General features: G+C 63.7%; 4 protein-coding genes across 6 annotated transcripts in view; 1 reads left to right on the top strand and 3 right to left on the bottom strand.

Annotated features, from left to right (window-relative positions):
* Positions 1–1,306: 1,306 nt before the first annotated feature.
* On the bottom strand, positions 1,307–3,147 carry RHBDL1 (rhomboid like 1). The gene is made up of 7 exons (XM_062588227.1): positions 3,008–3,147; positions 2,635–2,859; positions 2,403–2,551; positions 2,195–2,307; positions 2,021–2,121; positions 1,880–1,940; positions 1,307–1,797 (listed from the first exon to the last, which is right to left on the bottom strand). Exons 1-7 carry the CDS (start codon positions 3,071–3,073, stop codon positions 1,526–1,528), a joined length of 987 nt encoding a protein of 328 aa, XP_062444211.1. The 5' UTR covers positions 3,074–3,147; the 3' UTR covers positions 1,307–1,525.
* A 1,926-nt stretch (positions 3,148–5,073) lies between these two features.
* LOC134147503 (uncharacterized) lies at positions 5,074–7,565 on the top strand. The gene is made up of 2 exons (XM_062588671.1): positions 5,074–5,803; positions 6,362–7,565. The coding sequence occupies exons 1-2, from the start codon at positions 5,132–5,134 to the stop codon at positions 6,854–6,856; spliced, it is 1,167 nt and encodes a 388-aa protein (XP_062444655.1). The 5' UTR covers positions 5,074–5,131; the 3' UTR covers positions 6,857–7,565.
* RHOT2 (ras homolog family member T2) lies at positions 6,420–20,259 on the bottom strand. 3 transcript variants are annotated; one of them, XM_062588670.1, is made up of 19 exons: positions 20,182–20,259; positions 19,792–19,850; positions 19,508–19,589; positions 19,328–19,371; positions 17,574–17,627; positions 17,082–17,134; positions 16,427–16,535; positions 15,840–15,941; positions 15,075–15,173; positions 14,496–14,604; positions 14,113–14,233; positions 13,152–13,239; positions 11,794–11,939; positions 11,592–11,692; positions 11,387–11,517; positions 10,808–10,888; positions 10,459–10,584; positions 9,980–10,182; positions 6,420–8,495 (listed from the first exon to the last, which is right to left on the bottom strand). In XM_062588670.1, exons 2-19 carry the CDS (start codon positions 19,822–19,824, stop codon positions 8,378–8,380), a joined length of 1,800 nt encoding a protein of 599 aa, XP_062444654.1. In that variant the 5' UTR covers positions 19,825–19,850; positions 20,182–20,259; the 3' UTR covers positions 6,420–8,377. The 3 variants fall into 3 exon arrangements, with proteins under 3 accessions (XP_062444654.1, XP_062444651.1, XP_062444653.1); XM_062588667.1 differs by lacking the exon at positions 20,182–20,259 and adding an exon at positions 19,967–20,031; XM_062588669.1 differs by lacking the exon at positions 20,182–20,259 and adding an exon at positions 19,967–20,031 and having other exon boundaries at positions 13,152–13,236.
* WDR90 (WD repeat domain 90) overlaps positions 20,140–20,532 on the bottom strand; it is a 36,514-nt gene continuing 36,121 nt past the window's right edge. The window contains exon 44 of the mRNA XM_062588592.1: positions 20,140–20,407. Coding sequence (XP_062444576.1) covers positions 20,250–20,407 — 158 coding nt within the window. The 3' untranslated portion in view covers positions 20,140–20,249. The remainder of the gene's footprint in view (positions 20,408–20,532) is intronic.

The raw sequence follows: 20,532 nt of genomic DNA, 5'->3' as shown, positions 1-20,532 counted from the left end.
CCGGAGGGGGGATGTGGGGCCAGAGGGGGCTGCGGAGGGCAGTGCAGGGCCGGAGGGGAGGTGTGGGGCCGGAGGGGATGTGGGGCCGGAGGGGGGTAACGGAGGGCAGTGCAGGGCCAGAGGGGAGGTGTGGGGCCGGAGGGGCGGTGATGTGGAGGGCAGTGCGGGGGGCTGTGGGGGGTGTGGGGCTGGAGGGGGCTGCTGGGACGGGGGCTCCCTCGCCACGCGGCTCCCTCACGTCCGGGGGGTGCCCACCACGCGGGGAAAAGTGGGAAGTCTGCCGGTCCCGCGCCTGGGGGCCAGGGGGACCCGCACCACCTGCCCGTGCCGTGGGGCAGGGGGACCCTACATGCCCGCTGTGCCGTGGGGCCTAGGGGGACCCCGCACAGCCTGCCCATGCCGTGGGGCCAGGGGGACCCTACATGCCCCTGCGCTGTGGGGCCAGGGGGACCCTGCACACCTGCCTGCACTGTGGGGGCCAGGGGGACCCCACATGCCCACCCACGCTGTGGGGACCGGGGGGAGCCCGCACACACCGCCACGCCATGGGGCCAGGGGGGACCCTCATACCTGCCGCGCTGTGGGGCTGTGGGGACCCTGCACAGCCGCTGCGCCCATGGGGCCAGGGGAACCCCGCACACGCCGTGGGGCTGTGTGGACCCTGCACATCTGCCATGCCGTGGGGCCAGGGGGATCCCCACACATCCGCCCGCGCCGTGGGGCGGGGGGGAGGGGGGCCCTCATGCCCGCCGCGCTGTGGGGCCGGGGGGGACTCTGCATGCCTGCCGCGCCATGGGGCCAGGGACCCCCCCCCCCCCCCCCCCCCCCCCCCCCCCCCCCGCCGGGGCTGGCCCTGCCCGCGCCGCCTGAGCCGCCGGGGCCGCCGCTCTGCAAAAATATTTATTTGTACTCCAAAACCCGGGCCGGCGCGGCGCGCGGGCGCCCCGGCCCCCCCCCCCCCCCCGGGCCCCCCCGGCCCCCCCCGGGGCTCGCGGAGCCGGGCTGGGCGGCGGCCGCGGGGCGCCCCGGCCCCCCCCCCCCCCCCCGGGCCCCCCCCGCCCCCCCCGGGGCTCCGCGAGCAGGGCCAGGCAGCGGCCGCGGGCGCCCCGGCCCCCCGCCGGCCCCCCCGGGGCTCCGCGGAGCCGGGCGGGCGGCGCGGGCGGCAGCGGCCGCCGCCGGGACGAGCTGCGCCGATCTCAGCCGAGCTCGCTCCCCGCCTGCCTCTTCCGCGCGCTCGCGCTTCTCCTTCTTTTATTTTTTTCTTTTTCCTTTTTATTTCCTTTCTTTTTTTTTTTTCCTTTTTTTTTTTTTTTTTAACTTTTTGGCGTAGAAAAATAAATCGCTCCTGCTTGGGCCCCGCTCCGGCCCGGAGAAGCGCGCGCAGCTCCCGCGGGGCGGCCCGGTTGGGTCCGGGGGCGGGGAAGGGGGCGAGACCCGGCTGCGCGGGGAGGAGGAGGAGGCGGCGGAGGAGGAAGAGGCGGCGGCGGCTGGGGCAGCGGGCCGGGCCGGGCCCGGCGGGGCGGCGCTAGGGCGGCGGCGGGATCTGTGCGCCCAGCAGGTCGTAGGCGAAGATGTTCCAGAAGACGGCGAAGAGCAGGAAGGTGCCGTAGGAGAGCAGCACGACCCACCAGCCGCACTGGTCGCGCAGGCTCTCCTCGTAGCTGCGCAGGATGGTGAGCCCCATGCTGATGCCCACGATGGCCCCCGCCAGGTGGGCCATGAAGCTGGGCTGGGGGCCCGAGGCCGGCAGCGGCGGCGAGAAGCGCAGCCACACGGCGCGGCCCACCTCCGAGCTCACTGCAAGGCACGGCGCCGGGGCTCAGGCGCCGGGGGGGCCGGGGGGGCCGCGCCGGGCCGCCCCGCCGCGCCGCCTACTTACTGCACACGAGCGCCAGCACCATGCGGAGCAGCTTGTAGGGGCAGCGCATGCCCGCCCAGTTCTGCGGGGGGAGACGGGGAGGTGGGCAGCTGCGCCGGGCACGGCCCCGCACGCCCCCCGCGCGCCCCCCGCGCCGCTTACCATGACGACGTTGGCCAGGTGGGCAGAGCAGAGCGCGTAGACGCCGCCGGAGCCGCCGACCAGCGGCGCCCGCATGTCCGTGATGGAGACGGTGAGGGAGCCTGCGGGCAGCGGCGAGGCTCAGGGCGCCGGCGCGGCCCCGGGGCACCCGCGGCGCTCGCGGCGCGCACCCACCTGCCAGCACGCCGGCCAGGTAGAGGAAGCCGATGCGCAGGACGCCGTGCACCATCTCCAGCGGCACGCCGATCATGAGCTGCAGCAGGGCGTTGAAGCCCAGCTGCTCCAGCCTGCCGCGCGCGCGGGAGGGACGCGTGGGCTGGCGCCGGCCCCGGAGCCGCCGGGCGCTGGCGGCCGGCAGCCCCACGCCCCGGGCCGGCCTTACCCCACGTGCATGAACATGTAGGTGAGGAAGCGCCAGGCGCGGGCCCGGTGCCCGGGGTGGTAGACCAGCGGGCTCTTCATGTACTCGGGGTGGTAGGTCTGCAGCACCCACTTGTTCAGCCGGGCCCCGTAGCACAGGAACACGATGATCTGCGTGGCCGCGGGGCGGGCGTCAGCGCCGCCGGCCCAGGGCGCCCGGCCGCCGCGGCCCCCCGCCCCGCGGCGCCCGGCACCTGCGTGAGCGTGACGGCGGCCATGAAGACGGGCGGGGGGCAGGTTCGGTGCTGGTAGAAGTACCAGCGCCGGTCCATCTCGCAGGGCAGGATCTCGTAGGCCACGTAGCGCACGAAGCGCTTGTAGATGCCCAGGCCGGTCTCGTCGAGCAGCACGCCGCGCGGCAGGGCGCGCTGCCCGTTGGCGATGGCCCGCTTGAAGCTGCTCGAGCGCTTGCTGCTCATCTGCGGAGAGAGGCCGTCGGCCGCCACCACCGCCGCCGGCGAGGCGGCCCCGCGGCCACCGGCCCTGCCCTCCGCGGCGCCGGCCCGCGCCCCGGGCGGCCCCCGGCCCGTCCGCTCCCGCCCCGGCCCGCGGCGCCCCAGGACTGACCAGATCCACCAGCTCCTGATAGCAGACCTGGCCCTCGTCGTTGCCCTGCACCAGGGCCACCAGCATGTCCAGCTTGGCGGGGTCCAGGGGCAGCTCGTGGCTGTGCACGAGGCTGGCGAAGGTCTCCACGCCGATGAAGCCCGTGTTCTCGGGGTCCAGCTGCGGAGCGGAGCGCGGGGCCGCGCGGCTGCAGCACGGGAGCGTGGCCGGGGCCCCGGCATGGCGCAGCCCCGCGGCGCCCCGGAGCCCCCCCCCCGGTGCCGGGCGCGCGGCATCCCCAGCGGGGGGCAGATGGATGTGGCGACCGCTGCCCCACGCCACCCCTCTCCGGGCACCGGGGAGCTCCGCGCGCCTTGCTGTGGCTTCCCCCATCCGCGGGTCCCCGCAGCTCCCCGCAACGTGCAGCCAACACTCTCCCACTCATTTATTTCTTGCTCCGAGCCGCCTGCCAGCCGGGAAGCCACGGAGCTAAACACACGCGCAGCGCTGGCACCGACCTCCTCCCGGCACGGCCTCCTGCGCGCCCTCGCCGCCGGGGCGCTCGGCTGCGCCGAGATGGGGCCCGGGCGCCCCGCACTGCCCCACTGGCCTGCCACCCCGCAGCAGGGCCGGGCAGGGCAGCCCAGGGCGGCTCGAGGGGGCGCGCGGGCCCCCGCGGGCCCCGGCAGCCGGGGCGCTCCCGCGGCGGGGCCGAGCTGCGCCCGCCCCACCGGAGCTGCCAGCAGCCGGGCCGGCACGTCCCTCGCGGCTCGCCGGAGCCCCTCTGCTTCTCGGGGTGCAGCTCTCTGTCCCCCCCAGCCCCGCTCGCCCCCTGCTCTCCCCAGCACCGCTGCTCCTCTTTCCAGAAACACTCTGAAGCGCGCGGCTCCGGGAAGCTCAGCTCAGGGCCGGCACCCACTTGCCGGGGAGATGCTGGATGATAACAACGCAGCTCCCTGGCCCGAGGAGGCCGGGGGATTTGCCCAAGGTCACGGAGCCCGGCAGGTGGTGGATGACGGTTGTCCAGGGACACACACACACACACACACACGTGCAAGCACACGCACACACGCACACACGCACGCTTACAGCCTGAAAGCCCTGACCTGCGATTCAGAAAGAAGCGACTCCCGTCTGCAGAGTCCCTGGCGGGGCCGGTACAGGTGGAAAGCCGGGCAGGGGAAGTGCCCGGGCGCACGAAGCGCTGCCGCACGGGGGGCCCGAGCCGGCGGGCAGTGCTGAGCGCTCGGCGCTGCGCAGCGCTGGCGCTCCCCGGTCCGAGCCCGCAATCAGGTCACGGGGCTCGGTGCAGCCCCCTGCAAACGCGCGGCAGCCGGCTCCTGCGGCGGGCCGCACGGCAGCCCCAGCTCCGCTGCGCCGGGGCCCCAGCCCGCAGTCAGCTCCGGGGCTCAGCACCACCGCACACACGGGCAGAGGGGCCGCCGCCTCCCTGCTGCCCAGCACCTCTCCTCCTCGCAGGTGCACGCAGCACCTCCGCAGGATCCGACCCGGGGCACTTGACGCGAGGGAGCCGGCTGCAGGCAGCGGCGCCACGGGGCTCGGTGCGGGGCCCGGTGCGGGGCAGCGCCCCCGGCAGCACCGCGTCCTCCCTCCCGCCCGCCCCCCGGTCCCCCCGGCCCCGCGGAGCGCGGCCGCCCTCACCTGCTCCTGGATGAGCTGGAGCAGGGAGCTCCTGTCCATGCACCCGGCGGCCGGCGGGCTCCGCCGCTCCGCCGCGCCCGGGGCCGGCGAGCCGGGCAGGGGAGCGGCGCGGGCGGCGGCGGCGGCGGCGGCGGCGGCGGCGGCGGCGGGGGGGGCTCGCCCCGCCAGCCCCGCGTTGCGGCGGGCCCGGAGCGCGAGCTGCGAGCGGCGGCGCCGGGAGCCGCGGGCCGCCGATGGCAGCGGGCGGCGGCGGCGGGGGCGGGAGCGGCAGCGGCGGAGCCGCCCCCGCCGCAGCGCACGGCGCAGCGCCCCCCCCGGCCCCCCCCCCCGGCCGCCACTGCGCGGGGCCCCACGGTACCGGCCCCGGGCAGCTCCTGCGTCCTGCTGTGGTTCCTGCATCCCCGTACGGCTCCTGCATCTCTGTATGGTACCTGCATCCCAGTACATCTCCTGCATCCCAGCATCAGGTAGCCGCATCCCAGTATGGCGCCTGCCTTCCAGTACAGGTACCTGCATCCCAGCACGGACACCTGCCTCCTGCTATGGCACCTGCCTCCCAGCAACAGGTACCTGCAGCATGTTACGAGTACCTGCACCCTGGCATGGGGACCTGCGTCCCAGGACGTTATCTCCATCCTGGCACCTGCGTCCCAGTATGGTGCAGGCAGCCCAGTACAGCTTCCTGCATCACGCTATGGGTACCTGCATCCTGGTGTGGGCACCTGTATCCCGGCATGGGCACCCACACTCTGGCCTGCGTTGGGGTGGCCCTGGCCGCTGGCGGCAGCCTGGGTGCCCCCACGTGCCCTCCGTCCGCTCGCTCTCCAGCCGGTGCCAAGACTCCCTCCGCTCCGGAGAGCGCCCCGCAGCCGTGCCCCCCGCTCCGCGCCCCGCTCCACCGGCTGCACCCCAGCGAGGCCCAGCAGCGCCCCGGGGCCGCCCGGCCTCCCCGCCGCGGTGCGCGGCCTGCCAGCCTGCCGCGGGGCTGAGCAGGCCCCGGAGAAGCCCTGGGAAAAGCCGTTTTCCTGGCTGCGACCGCGTTTCTGGTGCCCAGCGCCTGCTGCTGAGCCTGCAGAGACAGAAATAGCTGAGGGAAGAGCTGCAGCGTGGGAACGGGAGCAGAGAGGGGAGGCGGCACGGCCCCGAAAGCTGCGTGTGCGTGGCGGGGGGGGACAGCCAGTCACAGGGACGCGGGGAGCCCCGACCCTGCACAGGGAGGCCCGCAGAGCCAGGGCTCCCCGGGCACGGCTGCCGCCGAGGCCTGCCGAGCCAGCCGCCGCGTCCGGCCTTCCCAGCGCCCGCGGAGCGACACGGGGACCCGCTACCTCCTTCCCCGTCTCCACGCTGGCTGGCGCTGGCATCCGCTTGTAGGGGTGTCCGTGTTCCCCAGCACCAGGCGGCCCTGAGCAGCCCAAAACCACTTCCCCTGGGGCCAGGCTCGAGCCTGAACCCCAAAACTCCCTCAGGGGAGCAGGATGCGAGGCCCGGGGGGGGCCTCCTCCTTCCCAAGGGCCCCCTCACACTGCTGCAAAGGCAGCGGCCAAGGGGAGAGCCAAGGCCGCTGTCAAAAGTGGCCCTCGGGGATAGCTGGGCTCAAAGCCCCACAGCCCTGCTGCCGTCCAGGCAGCCCCAGCGGCCTCATCCTTGGCCTGAGGGGCTAGGGGGCCAGGAACACCAGGATTTGAGGGTCACTGACCCAGGCTTTTGGCACAGAAGCAACAGCAGAGAGCAGTCCTACTCCCCCGGAGACGCAGGACACAGCACGCAGCCAGGAGGTGTGTAAAAATTTATTTTGTCATAGATAAAAGGGCGCTGGGAGCAGGGTCAGCCCTCCACTCCAGGGCTCTCCCAGGCCAGGCGCTGGCTGGGGCCTGGTTAGCAGAGCAGCACCCAGCAGGCTCGGACACGGAGAGGGGGAAACAGACTCACGGAGAACGTGGCCTCAGCCATGCCACGAGCCACCCGCCAGCAGCACGCGCAGATGCCAGCAGGGGCCTCATGGGAGGACTGGCTCCAGCACAGGAAGGGGCCACCCGTCTGGCCACCACAGGGGACAGTGCTGCCACCAGCACCTTCCCCTGGGCTCAGCTCACTGCCCCAGCCAGGAGCACCACCCCAGGACTCACCCCACAGGAGGCAGCTGGGTACAACCAAGACTTCTCAAACCCATCACTGGCTCTAGGCCACAAAAAAGGTATAAATAGATAAACGTACAGAAAAGCAGTTAGTTTTAACACTGTGCTGCCCCACAAGCTGACTGTAAATAAGCCTACCCTGAGTGTGCTTGAAAGCCTAAAAACTAGCATCACTTATTTAATCAGTAGCTTACCTGGGCTCCCACATGGGCACGGCAGAGAGCCAGGGCATGAGCGGGAGGGCTGGAAGCTGAGCGGAGCCAAGCTGGAGGGGCCAGCAAAGGCTGGCCTCGCTCTTTGGGCCCCTGGAGAGAGCGCTCTGGATTTGTGCTGGGCTGAAGTCATGTCAGCTGCCTAGCAGCTGACACTATCACCCAGCTAGACAGGGGGATAGGGTTGGCCTAGGGGGAAAAACAGCTTCCAGTTCAGCCAGGAGATGCAGTGCCTCCAGTACCCTGCTCTGGGACAGTCCTCGGAGCGGCAAAGCTGGCCAGGCCAGGCCTTCATGGAGAAGACAGCAGGACAAGGCCCACAAGCCAACGCATGGCATCACGTGGCACCAGCTCAATGGTGACACTGCCAGGAAAGAGCCGCAGCTCATCCTGATCAGTGACTGCACGGCAGCCCTCAGGAGCGCAACAAATACCCCATGCCATCGCAGCCCTCTCGCTCACCATGGTTCCCGCACTCTTGCCAATACTGGTGGGCAGGGCAGGGCTGGGGAGGGAATGGGACAAGCTGCCAGCTAGGGCAGGAAGGGCAGATGGGCTGAGATCCTGGCACGCTGCAGGACTCCGAATATTTTGCACAAAAACGAGAAACAGAAGGGAGCTGGGACAGGTCTTGGTATCACTCGTTCCCCTTGCAGCCCAGGGCTGGGGTCTACTGCCACAGCGTTCCAACAGGTTGGTGGGATGGGTCAAGAGCCAAGTGACCCCAAAACACAAGGACCTGGACAAGGTAAGCCCCCAGCTCTCCCACAGCTGCTGTTCCCAGCGTGGGCCATGGGGACTCCCGATGGAGACAGGCCCTATGGGACCTCTTAGCCCATTCAGCAGCAGTCCTGGAGCAGCCCAGGAACCGGCACAGAATCAGCGCCAGGGCTGCCAGAGTCCCAAGGGGCTTAGGATGGTATATATAACATATCCCACAAAACTGAGGGCGCCAACAGGGCCCAGCACAGCTCTCTGGGGAAGAGATGTGCTTGGCTTGACGGATACTGAAACACATCTGAGCATAAAAACAAGCAATAAAAAAATAATCAGAATAAAAGGTGGGGCTGATCCTCCGATTCTCAGTGAAGCTGAGCCCCCAGGCAGAGACTGCCTGGCCCCCACTGCCACGGCTGGGTACAGGAACCACGCAGATGAGTAGGCGGCAGAGACCAGCAGGGTTAGGCTGGCTGGTGCCAGGGAATCGCCTGTGGGGCTCTATTCTGCTGGTGCTGAGAAGTCTGGTTTCACTGGTTCTGCAGTCGAGGCTGGGAGGAAGGGGGGTTTCCAACCAGGGAGCAGATCAATGCAGGGCCCTTTGCTAGGGTGCCATTGGGAGGGGGAGGCTGGTGTCACCGGGAGGATGGGGTGGAGAGCAGTTCTCATTTGTTCTTGGCTAGTACGCGGTACAGCGTGAACCCTACCAGGGCAGTCACCGCGGCCCCCAGAGCCACTCGGAGCCAGAAGGACGCGGCTCCCAGCTCCATGGCGTTCAAGTGGCTGCAAGGAAAGAGAGAAGAGCCAGTGAATGATGTGCGCAGAGGTGGCCGTCCCACCGCCGCACTCCCTGCTCCCCTGCTTCCCAGCCAGGGCAGGGAGCACTGGCAGCCGCCGAGCGCTCCAGTGCCAGCAGCACAGCAGGCTGGGGTGTCTCTGCAGGGCGTGAGGGTGAACGCAGCTCTAGGCCACTCAGCTGGGAGCCCCGACCCTAAAGGTACCAATTAGTGCAGCAGAGAGCACTGTGAGCCTCCTCGGCCCCACAAGTTGGGGCAGCCGCCACCCAGCATCATCATCAAGCTAAATGACGGCGCTCTGCCCCACTGGTGGAACAACTGTGGGCTTTATCTTCCCATGGTCTCAGAATAGCACACCAACATCTAAATAATTAGTACAGGCAAGGGGGTATACACGTTCCTTTCTAGGTCAAGCTGCATTTACATCTCCAAGCATACAGAGAAGCAGATGCAGGCAGCGATGCTGGCTCGCAGGGGTGGCAAAGCTGGCACAGCCACTGTGATATCGACCTAAGGCCAACAAGGGAAGTGGACCAGTCCTCCCTAAGCGTACACATTCCCTCCCTAAACACGTGCTATCCTGCATTAACGTGCTCCTCTCCAAGGAGGAAAGACAAATCCATTATTCATTCTCTGCTAAATCAGGGGAGCACAGCCAATCCCTGGTCCTCCATTACGCTGTTATTTATTTATACCACATACCCTAAGATATATTAAGAATATTTAAATTTTAATACTGCAGAGGAAAAAAAAAAGTGTCGCTCTAAAAATAAAATTGTTTATTGAAAAGAAGCTAAAGGGAGAACCACTCATTACTAATCCTGTCCTGTCTTCCAACGCACCCATCCATTCTCCTCAAGAGCGCTCTGCCCCTGGCAGTGCTCTGATCCGGCTTTACACTCCCCTCCACTCCTGAAGTAAAGTGCTGCCACTGACACAGAGTTCTCCTTAGGAGGTCTCCCCCTACCCGCCTGTGGCCAGCTTCACTACTGCGCCATCCTCCTAACCCTGCCCCTTTCAAGCGCAGTTCCTTCCAAAAACGTAGCCTGTGTGAACAGAGGTCCTGCTTCACTGCCCTCTTTATCAGTGTGATCCACTTATGAGAAAATAACTACCTCCTCCCTTCTGCAGGCCTTAGCAAACTAGACTGGTTACTCCCCTTCAGCTTTATTTATTTATTCACTTAATTTTTATCTTGCCCTTCAAAAGCAAAGATCCTGCCGCAGGAGCTTATCTAATAAATCTGCCAGAGACGCACAAGGCAGAAAAGAGCCTGGTCCCTTCTGCCCTCTCTGAGCAGGGGAAGAATTGGCCTTCTTTTGTTTCAATTACTCTCCTAAGCCGATGACACTGAAAGCTAAAGAGAAACCACAACAAAAGCAGAGCAAAAAGGAGGTAGAGTTGAGGCCCAGCCCTCCTCTCCATGCTCTGCTCCCAGCTGAGCATCCCCTCCACAGGAAGGATACTAACGGGAAGGTGGCAGCGGTGGCCAGCTTGGTGTAGATGGCAGCGTCAGGTGGGCCTTGGTTGCAGCAGGAGAAGAGGAAGGGTGGCGGGAGGCAGTGCTTATAGCAGAACTCCGCAGGGGAGAGCCCGAGCTGCTGACTGGCTTCTGGCAGGTCTGTCTTGGAGGCCACAAAGATGCAGGGGATCTGGCTGTCCACATAGTGTTGCTGCAGAGATAGGCAGAAGGCCCACCGAGGGGTGAGTAACGGGCCACTGCCCTGCTGATCTCCAGGAGAGAAGGAATCACAAGGAAGCTTGGAGCGCACCGAGAGAGGACAACTTTGCCAGCAGAGACACTGCCGCTGAGAGACGCAGGCTCTAACACAGGAGCAGAGGAAGCCCAGCTCCCATGTCAGGACCTTCCCCAAGGCACCAGAGACCCTCCTGGGGGATGCAGGGCTGCCACTCAAAGACTAACAACCCACAGGGCCCTCATTAATTACCTTATAAATACTGGCACAGTAGCTGAAGGATTTGGGGTCACTCAGGTCGTAGATCAAGCAGGCCACATCACAGGCCTGCGTGTCTGATGGCTTTGTGAGCTCTGTGTCGGCACTGACCTCGTGCAGCTGGAGCAGAAAGGGAAAAGCAACGTGGCAAAACACTGCCTCAAGGACATCAGACTGTTTCTCACACCAGGACACAGATTGTGTGCCAGTGTGAACACAGCCGCAGGCACAGCTCAGCCCAGGGGCTGGGAGCCTAGCAGCAATAGGCAGCGACAACCAACCCTGCTGTGACTCCCTGCTCGCAGGCAGAGACATCAGTGACTCCCTCCTCTCCCAGACTTACAATGAGGTATTTTTCCTGGCCGTTGACCTGCACAGTGTTGATTGCATAGAGGGATGGCTCTCCTCGGTTCTCCCTCTGGGCCTGCCACCAATGAAAACACTATCTCAGTCAGCAAGGAAAAAGAGCGATTCTTGGGGAAAGGAAAGCATTTCACACCGCCCCAAGACCCCAAGGAGATCGATACTGCCCTTGGAGGCCAGCCGGCCTCTGCTGAGAGGCACAGGGCTGTTTGTAACAAGCAGGAAAAACCAGCATCACCTTGGTCAGAGCGGGAGTGGGGAGTCACTGCTGCCCGGGAAAGACACTACCCCGCCGGATCCTCGGGCGAACAGAAGATGGAGGGAGGGGGCCAGCTGCCCTCCACAAAGTTAGGACACTGCAGCAACACCAACAGGCGCCACCAGCCCGGAGGGCTGTGCAAAGCTGGGAACTCAAGACCTGACCAGGACTAGGGGATGCCTTAATGTGGCAGATCACTGGACGGCCTCATAGCTCTGCCTCCTGCTCCACCAGGCAGTGCCAGGCCTGGAGACAGGGTGGCCCACCGCAGCACAGCAGGAGAGGGGAGCAGCCACTCACCGCGAGGCTCCTGCCGAGGAAGGCCTGCAGGAAGGCAGACTTGCCTGCACCCTTGGCTCCAAGCACCTTGCAGAGGAAGACGTTTCGCTGGGTCTGACCCTTCTCCAGATCAATCCTCTTCTCCCGGGTCACTGGCAGAGAAGAGGCCAGGTGAGCGGTAGGAAGGCCCCAGAGCCGTACCAGGAAGGGAAGGCACTGCCATTACCTGTGAGGGCCTGTGTCTGGGAGTCCTGCTCCGACAGGATGGGGTAGCCCAGGTAGCCTAGGCATTCCAGGCAGTGCCGGACATCCAGGTAGGCTATGAGCCTGAAGAGAAAGAGAGAACCGGCAATCAGGGGGGGAAGCCAAAAAGGTCAGTAAGCGCTAAGCAAAGTGGAGCAAAGGCAGGGGAGAGGGACTGAGCTTACGTCCACTGGCAGAGGAATCCATGCAGGGAAAGCAGGCCTTTATCAGTGGTGCATACCGTGTTGTAGAGCTCGGGGCCCCAGGGCACGCAGGGGAACACACTGAAGAAGTTCTGCAGCTCTGTGGGTGAGAGGGCTCCATCCTGGTCCTGCAAAAACAAAGCAAGAGTCAGCAACCGAGGCACGACAAAGCCTCAACGTGCACTAGCATCTCCCTAAAGCCACACCAAGTACCACCAGGGTCCAGAAAGGATCCCTGGCACAACTGGAGCCACCTTGATTACTACTGTAGAATGGCACAGGGACACTCTGAACAGCAGAAACTAATTACAAGCAAGGCCAGGGCTGTCTGAGCATGCAGAGAGCCTGAGCCCTAGGGACACCTCCATCACTGCACCAGGGCAGGCTACAGCAGGGGTCTTTCTGCCCTGTGGTTGCAGGTGTAGCCAGCGCCAGCCCTGTTAGCAGGGAAGACCTGTTCACACTCAGCCCACAGCCCTGAGCTGCTGCTCCTGGCTCCTCTGAGGCCAGCCACCACACGGCACCCTGCTTCGGTCCAGCCTGATCTTCCGTGCTGCACAATGACGCGAGGGCTGTGTGCAGCTAGGGAAGGAGCTGAGGCTGCCACACCGCTGCTGCCTCTAGCCTCCAGGGAACTGCATGCAATGCAGCACCCTCAGGCTGGTGTGCCACAGGGCAAGACAACAGAGGATCTGCCCGCATCTAAGCACGTGGGGATGTGCATCTACTCACTGCTGCAGTTCCCAGTCACCACAGAGCTGATGGTACCCCAGCTGCGTGCAGATCCAACACACCTTTCTCCTGCTCTCCAAAGAGCCAGGGCACGGCAGAAATCAGTTGCTTTCTCTCCCTATCTCCAGGCCTGGCACTCCCTCCACTGGGCTGTGGTTGCTTGCACTTGCTCCGTGGCTGCAGGCCAGTAGCTCTGCCCGCTCTCCCCTGCTACTCAGCATGCTGCAGCCAGGCACTACGGAGGGTATATGCCAATCCCACGTTAACTCTGGCCCAGTTGCTCAAAAGCCTCTGGAAGCCTAGACTTTCCTGGCTGCCCTTTGGTCAAGAGTAGGGACCACAGTCCTGTGCCCTTGACAGGCTGCTGCAGTCAGACCCACAGCTGCTGCACTATCCCTACATACAGCTTGCTGCAAACACCTCCCAAAGCCTCGGCAAGAGGCTCTGAAGGGAGTGCTTGCTGTGACAGAGGAAAGCCCTGTGCTGGTTTCACATCTGCCCGCAAGTCAGGCAGCACAAGGGCAGATAGGAAAGCAACTATGTCCAAATATGCAGGCCTAGCAGAGAGCTTCCCATCCCCACACACGGTCATGCTGCACGCAGCCCACCTTGTCGTGCTTCTCGAACAGCCGCTGCAGGAATTGGTAGCCCAAGTGGTTGAGCTCTGTGGAGCAGCCCAGGGGCAGGCGGAACCTGCTAGAAGAGACTGAAGTGAGCAGATTGCCTGTACAGCCCCGTGGGTCATGTCGGCTGCCAACATCTCTCGTCTTCAAGCCCTGAATGAATGGCAACGTATGGCTGGGTCCTTGGCAATGCCAGATCTCCCTGCTCAAATCCTGCGGCTTTCTCTAGTCTAGCTATTTCCTGACGCAGCCCCCTCTTCGAGGGGAAGGCCTCGATGGTACGTAGCAGACTCTCCTTAGCACATCCATACTGCATGAGTGGCGAAGGAAACAGCACGATCCTCGCTCTGCCTTGCACTCAGGGCAAGCTTCAGCAGGGCACAGCACTAATCCTGGTGCTTTCCACCAGCACAGGCCCTGTTGTCTCCCCAGGAAGCCTGCTGCCTAGCAAGGAAAGGATGAGGCAGCTCACAAGCTGAACCCTTTCATTACTGCCAGATCACCACCTCTGGGGGTGGCAGGGAGCAGAGAAGAGACAGCAGCTGTAGAGTCAGCCGGGAGGGCTAGGCTGACAGCTTACTATTCTCGACAGCTCGGCTCAGACACAGACGAAACAGCCTTCAAAAGCCCCTTGCTGATGTCAGGGGAAGTCAGGGACACATCTTCATTCCCTTCTCCTTGCCTGCCTACACCAGAGCCAGCAGCCCAGTTAACAGCTCCAAGGCTGCTGCATTCATTGCCAATCCCATGTGTCCTATCCACAGGTGAAGGTGAGGAGCACGTGACAATGTGCTTCGCACCAACATCAAGGCAGGTTTCAGACCCACCTGAGGAAAGCAGCAAACCCTGGGGGTCACAAGGGAGCCAGAAAGGTGCTGGGGATCCTGAGCTGCATATCATGAGGATATCACACTATGCCTACCCCACTCCATGGCAGGATACGTACGGTGGATAGAGATAGTCATCTGTCAGCTCCAGCTCGTCGTCGTACCCAAAGCGGCGAAGGATAGTCCAGGTGGTCTCGTGCCGGCCCCGCTGGATGAAGAGTGTGTTGAGGAAGAGGAAGCCTGCAGGAGAGATCAGGCAGCTCAGACATAGTGGGCACTCAGCCTCAGGAATTCACCCCCAGGACCACAATTCCCCTGGGAAAATAGGATGCTCAGATGGACTACTCTGAGCAGCCACAGTAAGCCTGAACTTGCTTTGACAGAAGGGACTAAACAGGCTTTGAATGTGAGTGAGGAGACAGAGTGCAAGCACAAGGTCCTCCTGCAGTGTGGGTCCCTCTGTTCCTTGCTTGGAAGGAGCATGGAGCCCTTGTGCCACTACCGTTCAACGTCAGGCCGTTGTCCTGCACTCCATCTGTGGTGTTCTTCCACACAACCATCTTCACATCCTCCAGGGCCTGGGGAGCCAGGGGGTTTCCAAAGCAGGACTTCTACCTCCCAAGAGAAATAAGGTCATCATGAGCACAGCACACAGCACAGGCCTTTATCTCACCAGCACCCTTCTTCCCTGGCAAGAGGAGAAAAGACCTTTCTAGGAGAGAAAATCCATCCATCTCAGGCATTGGTGCCTTGGATCATGCCCAATCCCTGCTCCTCAGCATTCCAATACAGCATGACTCTCTCAGCATCTCCAGAGCCCCCCAATTTCCCCCTTGCAGAGCAAACATGGCCCAAACTCAGCAGACTGAGACACCTGTGGATCTCCATTTGCTTGGAGATGCACCCTGTGGCATTTTGCCTGTGTGACACCAGAAGCACTGAATACAATCAGGACTGCAGTGCCAGGAGAGGGACTGCCTTTCTGACTGCTGTTTTAAGGGGACCGCAGAGCTTTGCCAACAAATAGGCAGGCGCCTACCACAAAGAGCTGAGGATATTTCAACTCAACAGTCAGTCCTACCTGGAAGTAGTTGAGTTCGTCATCACTAAGGATCTGGTTGTTATCCTGGTCTGAGAGGTTGAAAATCCGGGTCAGCGCTCGCGCACACGCAGGTCTCAGCTGCAAAGGACCAACCATGGTGACAATGTGTCATCACCTTCAGTGTGATCCCTTCCCACCTTCTGAAGCCCCATGCACAGAGCCCCTCCTGCACTGCTCTGGGGGCAAGGCCCAGCAAGGCCAGTATCAGAGTCAGCTTGCAGCTGGGAGTCAGAAGGTGCTCCCTGACCTTTCTCAACACAGTTGCCACATGCTCTGGAACACAAGGGCTTCAGTGTGCCCTCAGTCCTCACAAATCTCTCTGCAGCCTGGATACACTCAGCTGGCTGCACTGAGCATGGAGAGCCATGTATTTTCTTCTCTGCTGGCTCCCCCCAGGGGTACTACTTCCCCCTTGTTCCTGGGGGCTCAGGTCAAACTCTTCACCCTCCTACCCAAGATAGCCCAGCAGAGAGCTAGCACGTTAATGTAACCAGAAGACTACTGGCCTTGGTCAGACAGGAGCCTGGAGTAAAAGGACCCCTGTCCGCATCTAAGAGGGTATGTGTGCCTGGAGGGGAAATGCTAACTGCTAAGCCAGCACTAGGCCCTACAGCCCCCCTCACGCCCTCTCTGCTCAACAGAAAGGTGTGGCACCAGATCGGAGCGCTGTGACCCTGCAAGCGTGATGGGAAGAAGACTCCTGACAGAGGCTGTGAGTGAGCAGCTCCTGGCAGTGCTACTTACCTGCTTCTCCTCCGGGTCATACAGGGGGGCAGTGGGGTGCAGCACAGCTTTCTGGGCATAGTAGAAGAGCTCAGAGATGTTCTTGAGGCTCTTGGCAGAGCACTGAGGATACAAAGGGAAGGGAAAGTCCTTTGACTAGGTGCAGGCAATGGGCTGGTGACAGGCAGAGAGAAGAGTAGGGTTCACAAGAGGACAATTCAAGGTCCCTGAGCCAGACACATCAAAGCACAGAGCAATGGCTGCCCACCGCTAGGAAAAAATAAAAGGGAAACCTCCTACTCACACCCCAGCTTTGCTGTGCCCATTTCACAGTCCCAGGAGCCAAAAGGAGCTGCACATAGGCTCCAACACCACTTACAGCTTGAAAGCAGGAGTAAGCAGACACTGAAACCTGCTCCCAAAAGGGAAGGCACGGGACAACCCAAAGCACAGAATATCCCCTCCAGGCCCTCAAGACCCAGAGAGGAGTGTTTCTGCAGAAGATTAGCCACACAGTTCTCCACAAGCATGAAGGCTTCCCCAGCTTACACCAGACAAGTGCTCCTACCCCTCAGGAAGGCTTTGCAGAAACCCTCCAGTTCCCTCACCTCCACGCAAGTCTCAATCTCCGAAAACTGGTTCATGATGGGCAAGATGACTTCCATGGAACTCCCCGCCTGCAAGTCAGACTTGTTTCCCACTAAAATAATGGGGATCCTGGGGAGGAGACATGGGGTGTCAGAGATTGTGAGCGAGGCCACCCCTCTGTGAGACTTGGGCCTGCCCCAGCCACACACACTCCTGGGCAGCAGGCCGAGGAGACTCCCAACCCTCCTCCACAAGGTCCAGAGCAGCTTTCCTGCCTCCCACGGCTGGGAGCACCCATCTGGAGAAACAGACTGCTTTATCCCGCTTATGCTTTCACCCAGCAACAATATGCTTGGAGCCTTTAATCCAGCACAGCAGCCTTCTGTCTAAACCATCCACACACACAGATTGAGGCTTCTGCCCTCCTCTACTCCATTAGCAGCCTCCTCTCCCTGCCTAGCTGGCAAGCGGTGCAGGGGGGAAGGAACCTTCTCCGCTGACCCTCCTGCCACAGCTAGAACAGCCTCCGTGTTTTTCTGCTACAAGTGGTTTGGCCACAAATTGCAAATCCAGTTTGGTATGAGCAACCTCTGCAGGACAGGAAGGTGATGAGGGGACCCTACAGTCTCTAGAACCACCCAGTTCTGCACTCATAGACCACACCGGACATGGTACCTGGAGCCCTTTTCAAGTCCCCCGTTCACCATGGGAATCCACTTTGTGCGGATCTGAAAGACAAGTGCAGAGAAAGCCCTGTCAGAGCAGCCTGGCGAGGGAGAGGCGGCTCCCAGCACAGCGTGCGGCACATGCAGCGCGGCAGTCAGCAGGGCCCTGCAGCCATCTGCTCCCCGGCATTCCCCCGCACCAACAGGCAGAACATACACAGGCGTGCTGCATGCCAGCAGAAGGATGCGACAAGCCTGTTGCCCCCGGCACGTGAGGATAATTGCCAGCGTGGGAGCAAGCCTGAGCTCCGCTTGGCCTGCATCTGCTCTTAAGAGAGTCTCAAACTCAAATCCCTGCGTGGTGAGCGGGCTCCGATGCCCACCTGCACTAATAAAGCCTGGGTCCTTTCAGACCCACTGCTGGCAGCCCCCTCCCTGCGGTACAGCACTGATGCTAGCGCCAGAGTGGGGCTGGACAGGGCTCCCGCGAAGGAGCCGTTACCTTCTCGATCGTGGCTTCCTTGGTGACGTCGTACACCACGCACACCACGTTGGCCTGCAAGAGAGGAGGGGAAGAGGGCAGTAAGCAAGGGTCCTAGCAGCCCTGCTGCAGGCAGCAGACAGGCAGCTCCAGCCTCTCGCTCTGGAGCGTGTGCTCACGCTTACACACACACGCACACACGTGCACACAGCCTACAGGCCCCTGAGAAGCCACACGTGTTTACTAAGGACCCAACCGCCCTGTGCCGGCGCTCTGGCCCTCCCTCGCAGCAGTCCTGCTCTGACTGGCACGGGTATTTCTCTTCAGCAAACAGGCAGCTGGTGTGTGGCAACTCCACTGTCCCCATCTCCACTCCTCTGCGGGTTCAGTGCCTCCAAAGAAGAGGACACACGCATAGCCGCTCTACCCATACTGCTCAAGAGGCCAGCTAAAAACAGGCAAAAAGGGAAGGAGTCAGCAGCACAGAGAGCTGCTCAGCCAGAGTGCAAAGGGAGGACTAAGGCACAGGGCAGAGCCCTCAAACAGCAATATCTCCCCTGCCACCAACCCAGGCTCTGCAAAGGGCTGCTTCGGGCAAAGACTCGCTACTCTGCTTCAGACCCTGCCCTGTCCACTGCCGCCAGCACATCCTGCTCCATGCTGCGCCCTCCAGAGCGATGCTCTCAGGGGTGTCACCCCCATCAGAGGTAGCTCAGGCTGGGAGCTCCTCTCTGCCTTGGGCTCAGCACAGGAACATGGGTCAATGACTTCTTCCCCTCTCTCTGATGCTCCAGGCCCAATTCCAAAGCTTCCAGATCTCCCTGTCCACCATCCATGATGGCTCTGACTGCCCACGCTCCATCCTGCGCCAGCAGCCACTGCCCTCCCCTCACTGACCCCGTTCAGACAGTGCTGACACCAACACTTCATTTAAAACAGACAAGAGAGATCACTGGCTCTTTCAGGAGAGAGTTTAGTGCTAATCCTGAGAACACACAAGGGTTTAGGCAGATTTCCTGCAGCCATTTTAAGCCCCTGCATAGTCTTGCTGTCTGGGTGGAAGAAGCAGGCACCCACTGCCCTTTGGCCTAACTCCCTGGCCATTAGATATCTGAGGTGGAGTGATTAAATGGCTTTGCTCATGCGAGACACACAGGAGAGTGCCTGCTTTACTACTCATATCGAGCGGTCTGCCTCAGTGCAGAGCCAAGGTTAATTCCAGAGTGGAGAAGAACAGCTGGGGCCATCCCAGCCAGCCAGCTGGATAATTCCTCCACGGCTGCTCTGAGTGACGCGGGAACCCTCCTCTCTGCCTGGAGTCCCCCCCCCCACCGTGTGCTCCCCAGGGCTCTCAAACCAACTCCTTTGTGCTACCGCTTCACCAGGCAGGCGCAGGGCCTCAGGCTGGGAGCAGGGGTCTCACCCAAGCTTGGCAACTGCTCCTCCTCCCCTCTTGACAGTGCATCCTGAGGCTAAAAGGACATCATGTTCTCAGCAGTCCCCTGCCACCTCCTGGAAGGCAGCAAGCTATCCCCCACTGCTCTGCCTTCTAGAGGGCTAGGACAAGCCAAGCACAACGGCTTACAAGACAGTGAAGGATTAAACAAAACGCTAACCGCACTGAGAGCATTAATCCACAGATAACCAACTGCCCGCACATCTCCGGGCGGCTGAGAGGGAGATCAGCCGCGCGTCACTCGCGAGCTGCAGGGCTAGGGGCACGGGGCACGGCCCCAGCCCCGGGCCCTGCAGCACCCTCGTCCAGCCCCGCTCACCTTGGCGATCTCCTCCTGCAGCTCGTCCTCTGTCTGCTCTGACTCTGCAGGGGGAAAAGGGCTGTCACCAAGTGCCGCAGCCCTGTCCACTGCACGGGGAAGCGCTTCCCGCGGGCCTGGCCCGGGCTGCAGGAGCGCAGCGGGCGGGGAGAGCCGCGGCTGGGAGGGCGCAGCCCTTACCCGAGTAGTCCACTATGTGCGTGGGGACTTTCTCGGGCGTGACATCAGCCGGGATCGTGATCTCCTCGGCGCGGGCGGGCACCTGCGAAGCAAGGGCAGGCCGAGCTCCAGGCCGAGCTCCCCGTGCCCCGCCGGGGGAGGCGGCCGCGGCCGGGCGCCGCGGAAGCTCGACGGTCGCTGCAGCCGCTCGCGCCGCGGCCTGGCGGGGAGCCCGGGGCCGCGAGCAGCCCGGGGCCGCGAGGAGCCCGCGGCGGGGGCCCGGGCCCGGGCGGCGGCGCGCTCACCTCCTCGGGGAACTCCTCGCCCACCAGAGCCATGATCAGCGACGTCTTCCCCACCTGGCCTGGGAGAGCAACGGCGGCCGTGGGCGGCGGGCAGGCCCCGCACCGCCGCCGCCACCCCCCCCCCGGCCCGGCCCGGCCCGGCCCGGCCCGGCCCCGCGCCGCCCGCCCGCCTTACCCTCCCCCACCAGGAGGATGCGCACGTCCCGCTTCATGGCGGCCGCCGCCGCGCCGCGCCGCCGCGGGGCCGCCGCCGCTTCCGGCCGCAGCAGCGAGCGGCGCGGGCAGAGCGGCGCCCCGCGCCCGCGCGCCCCCTGCCGGCGCCGCCCCAGCACGGCGCCGCCGCCGCCGCCTTGGCCCAGCTCGCTCTTTATTGCTCCTGTTATTAATTACCGAAAACCAAGCGCAAACGCGGGCGCGGCGCCCCGCGGGGCGGCCGGGGCCGCAGGCGGCCTTCGGCCTCATCTGCCCGTCGTCTCCCACACGAGGACCGCGCTGCAGGAGGCCGTGAGGAGGCGCCGGCCCGACGGCGCGAAGCGGCACAGGTGCACGGCGTCGTCGTGCCCGGCGTAGTCCTGCTCCGTCCCCGCCGCGCCGCGCAGCAGCCGCAGGAGGCGTTCTGGGGGGGAAGCGGCGGCATGAGCGGGCGGCCGCGCGCCCCCGGCACGGCAGCCCCCGCCCGCCCCGTCTCCCCGCGTGCAGGAGGGCGCGCGGGGCTGGCGGGCAGCCCGCCGCTCTCGTTCT

The sequence above is a fragment of the Rhea pennata genome, chromosome 15, assembly GCF_028389875.1.
Source record: "Rhea pennata isolate bPtePen1 chromosome 15, bPtePen1.pri, whole genome shotgun sequence".
NCBI lineage: Eukaryota > Metazoa > Chordata > Aves > Rheiformes > Rheidae > Rhea > Rhea pennata.
Note: the sequence above shows the minus strand (reverse complement) of the source record. Positions and strands in the feature narration are given on the sequence as shown.

Coding starts and splice junctions, on each gene's coding strand:
- RHBDL1 (XM_062588227.1), bottom strand. CDS start 3,073: ATGCTGGTGGCCCTGGTGCAGGGCAACGACGAGGGCCAGGTCTGCTAT. Junction 2,860..3,007: donor ATCAGGAGCTGGTGGATCTG/GTCAGTCCTGGG, acceptor CTCTCTCCGCAG/ATGAGCAGCAAGCGCTCGAG. Junction 2,122..2,194: donor CCTGGCCGGCGTGCTGGCAG/GTGGGTGCGCGC, acceptor CGCTGCCCGCAG/GCTCCCTCACCGTCTCCATC.
- LOC134147503 (XM_062588671.1), top strand. CDS start 5,132: ATGGCGCCTGCCTTCCAGTACAGGTACCTGCATCCCAGCACGGACACC. Junction 5,804..6,361: donor CACGGCCCCGAAAGCTGCGT/GTGCGTGGCGGG, acceptor CTTTTGGCACAG/AAGCAACAGCAGAGAGCAGT.
- RHOT2 (XM_062588667.1), bottom strand. CDS start 20,003: ATGAAGCGGGACGTGCGCATCCTCCTGGTGGGGGAGG. Junction 13,240..14,112: donor GATGACTATCTCTATCCACC/GTACGTATCCTG, acceptor AGTCTCTTCTAG/CAGGTTCCGCCTGCCCCTGG. Junction 11,693..11,793: donor GGATTCCTCTGCCAGTGGAC/GTAAGCTCAGTC, acceptor CTTTCTCTTCAG/GCTCATAGCCTACCTGGATG.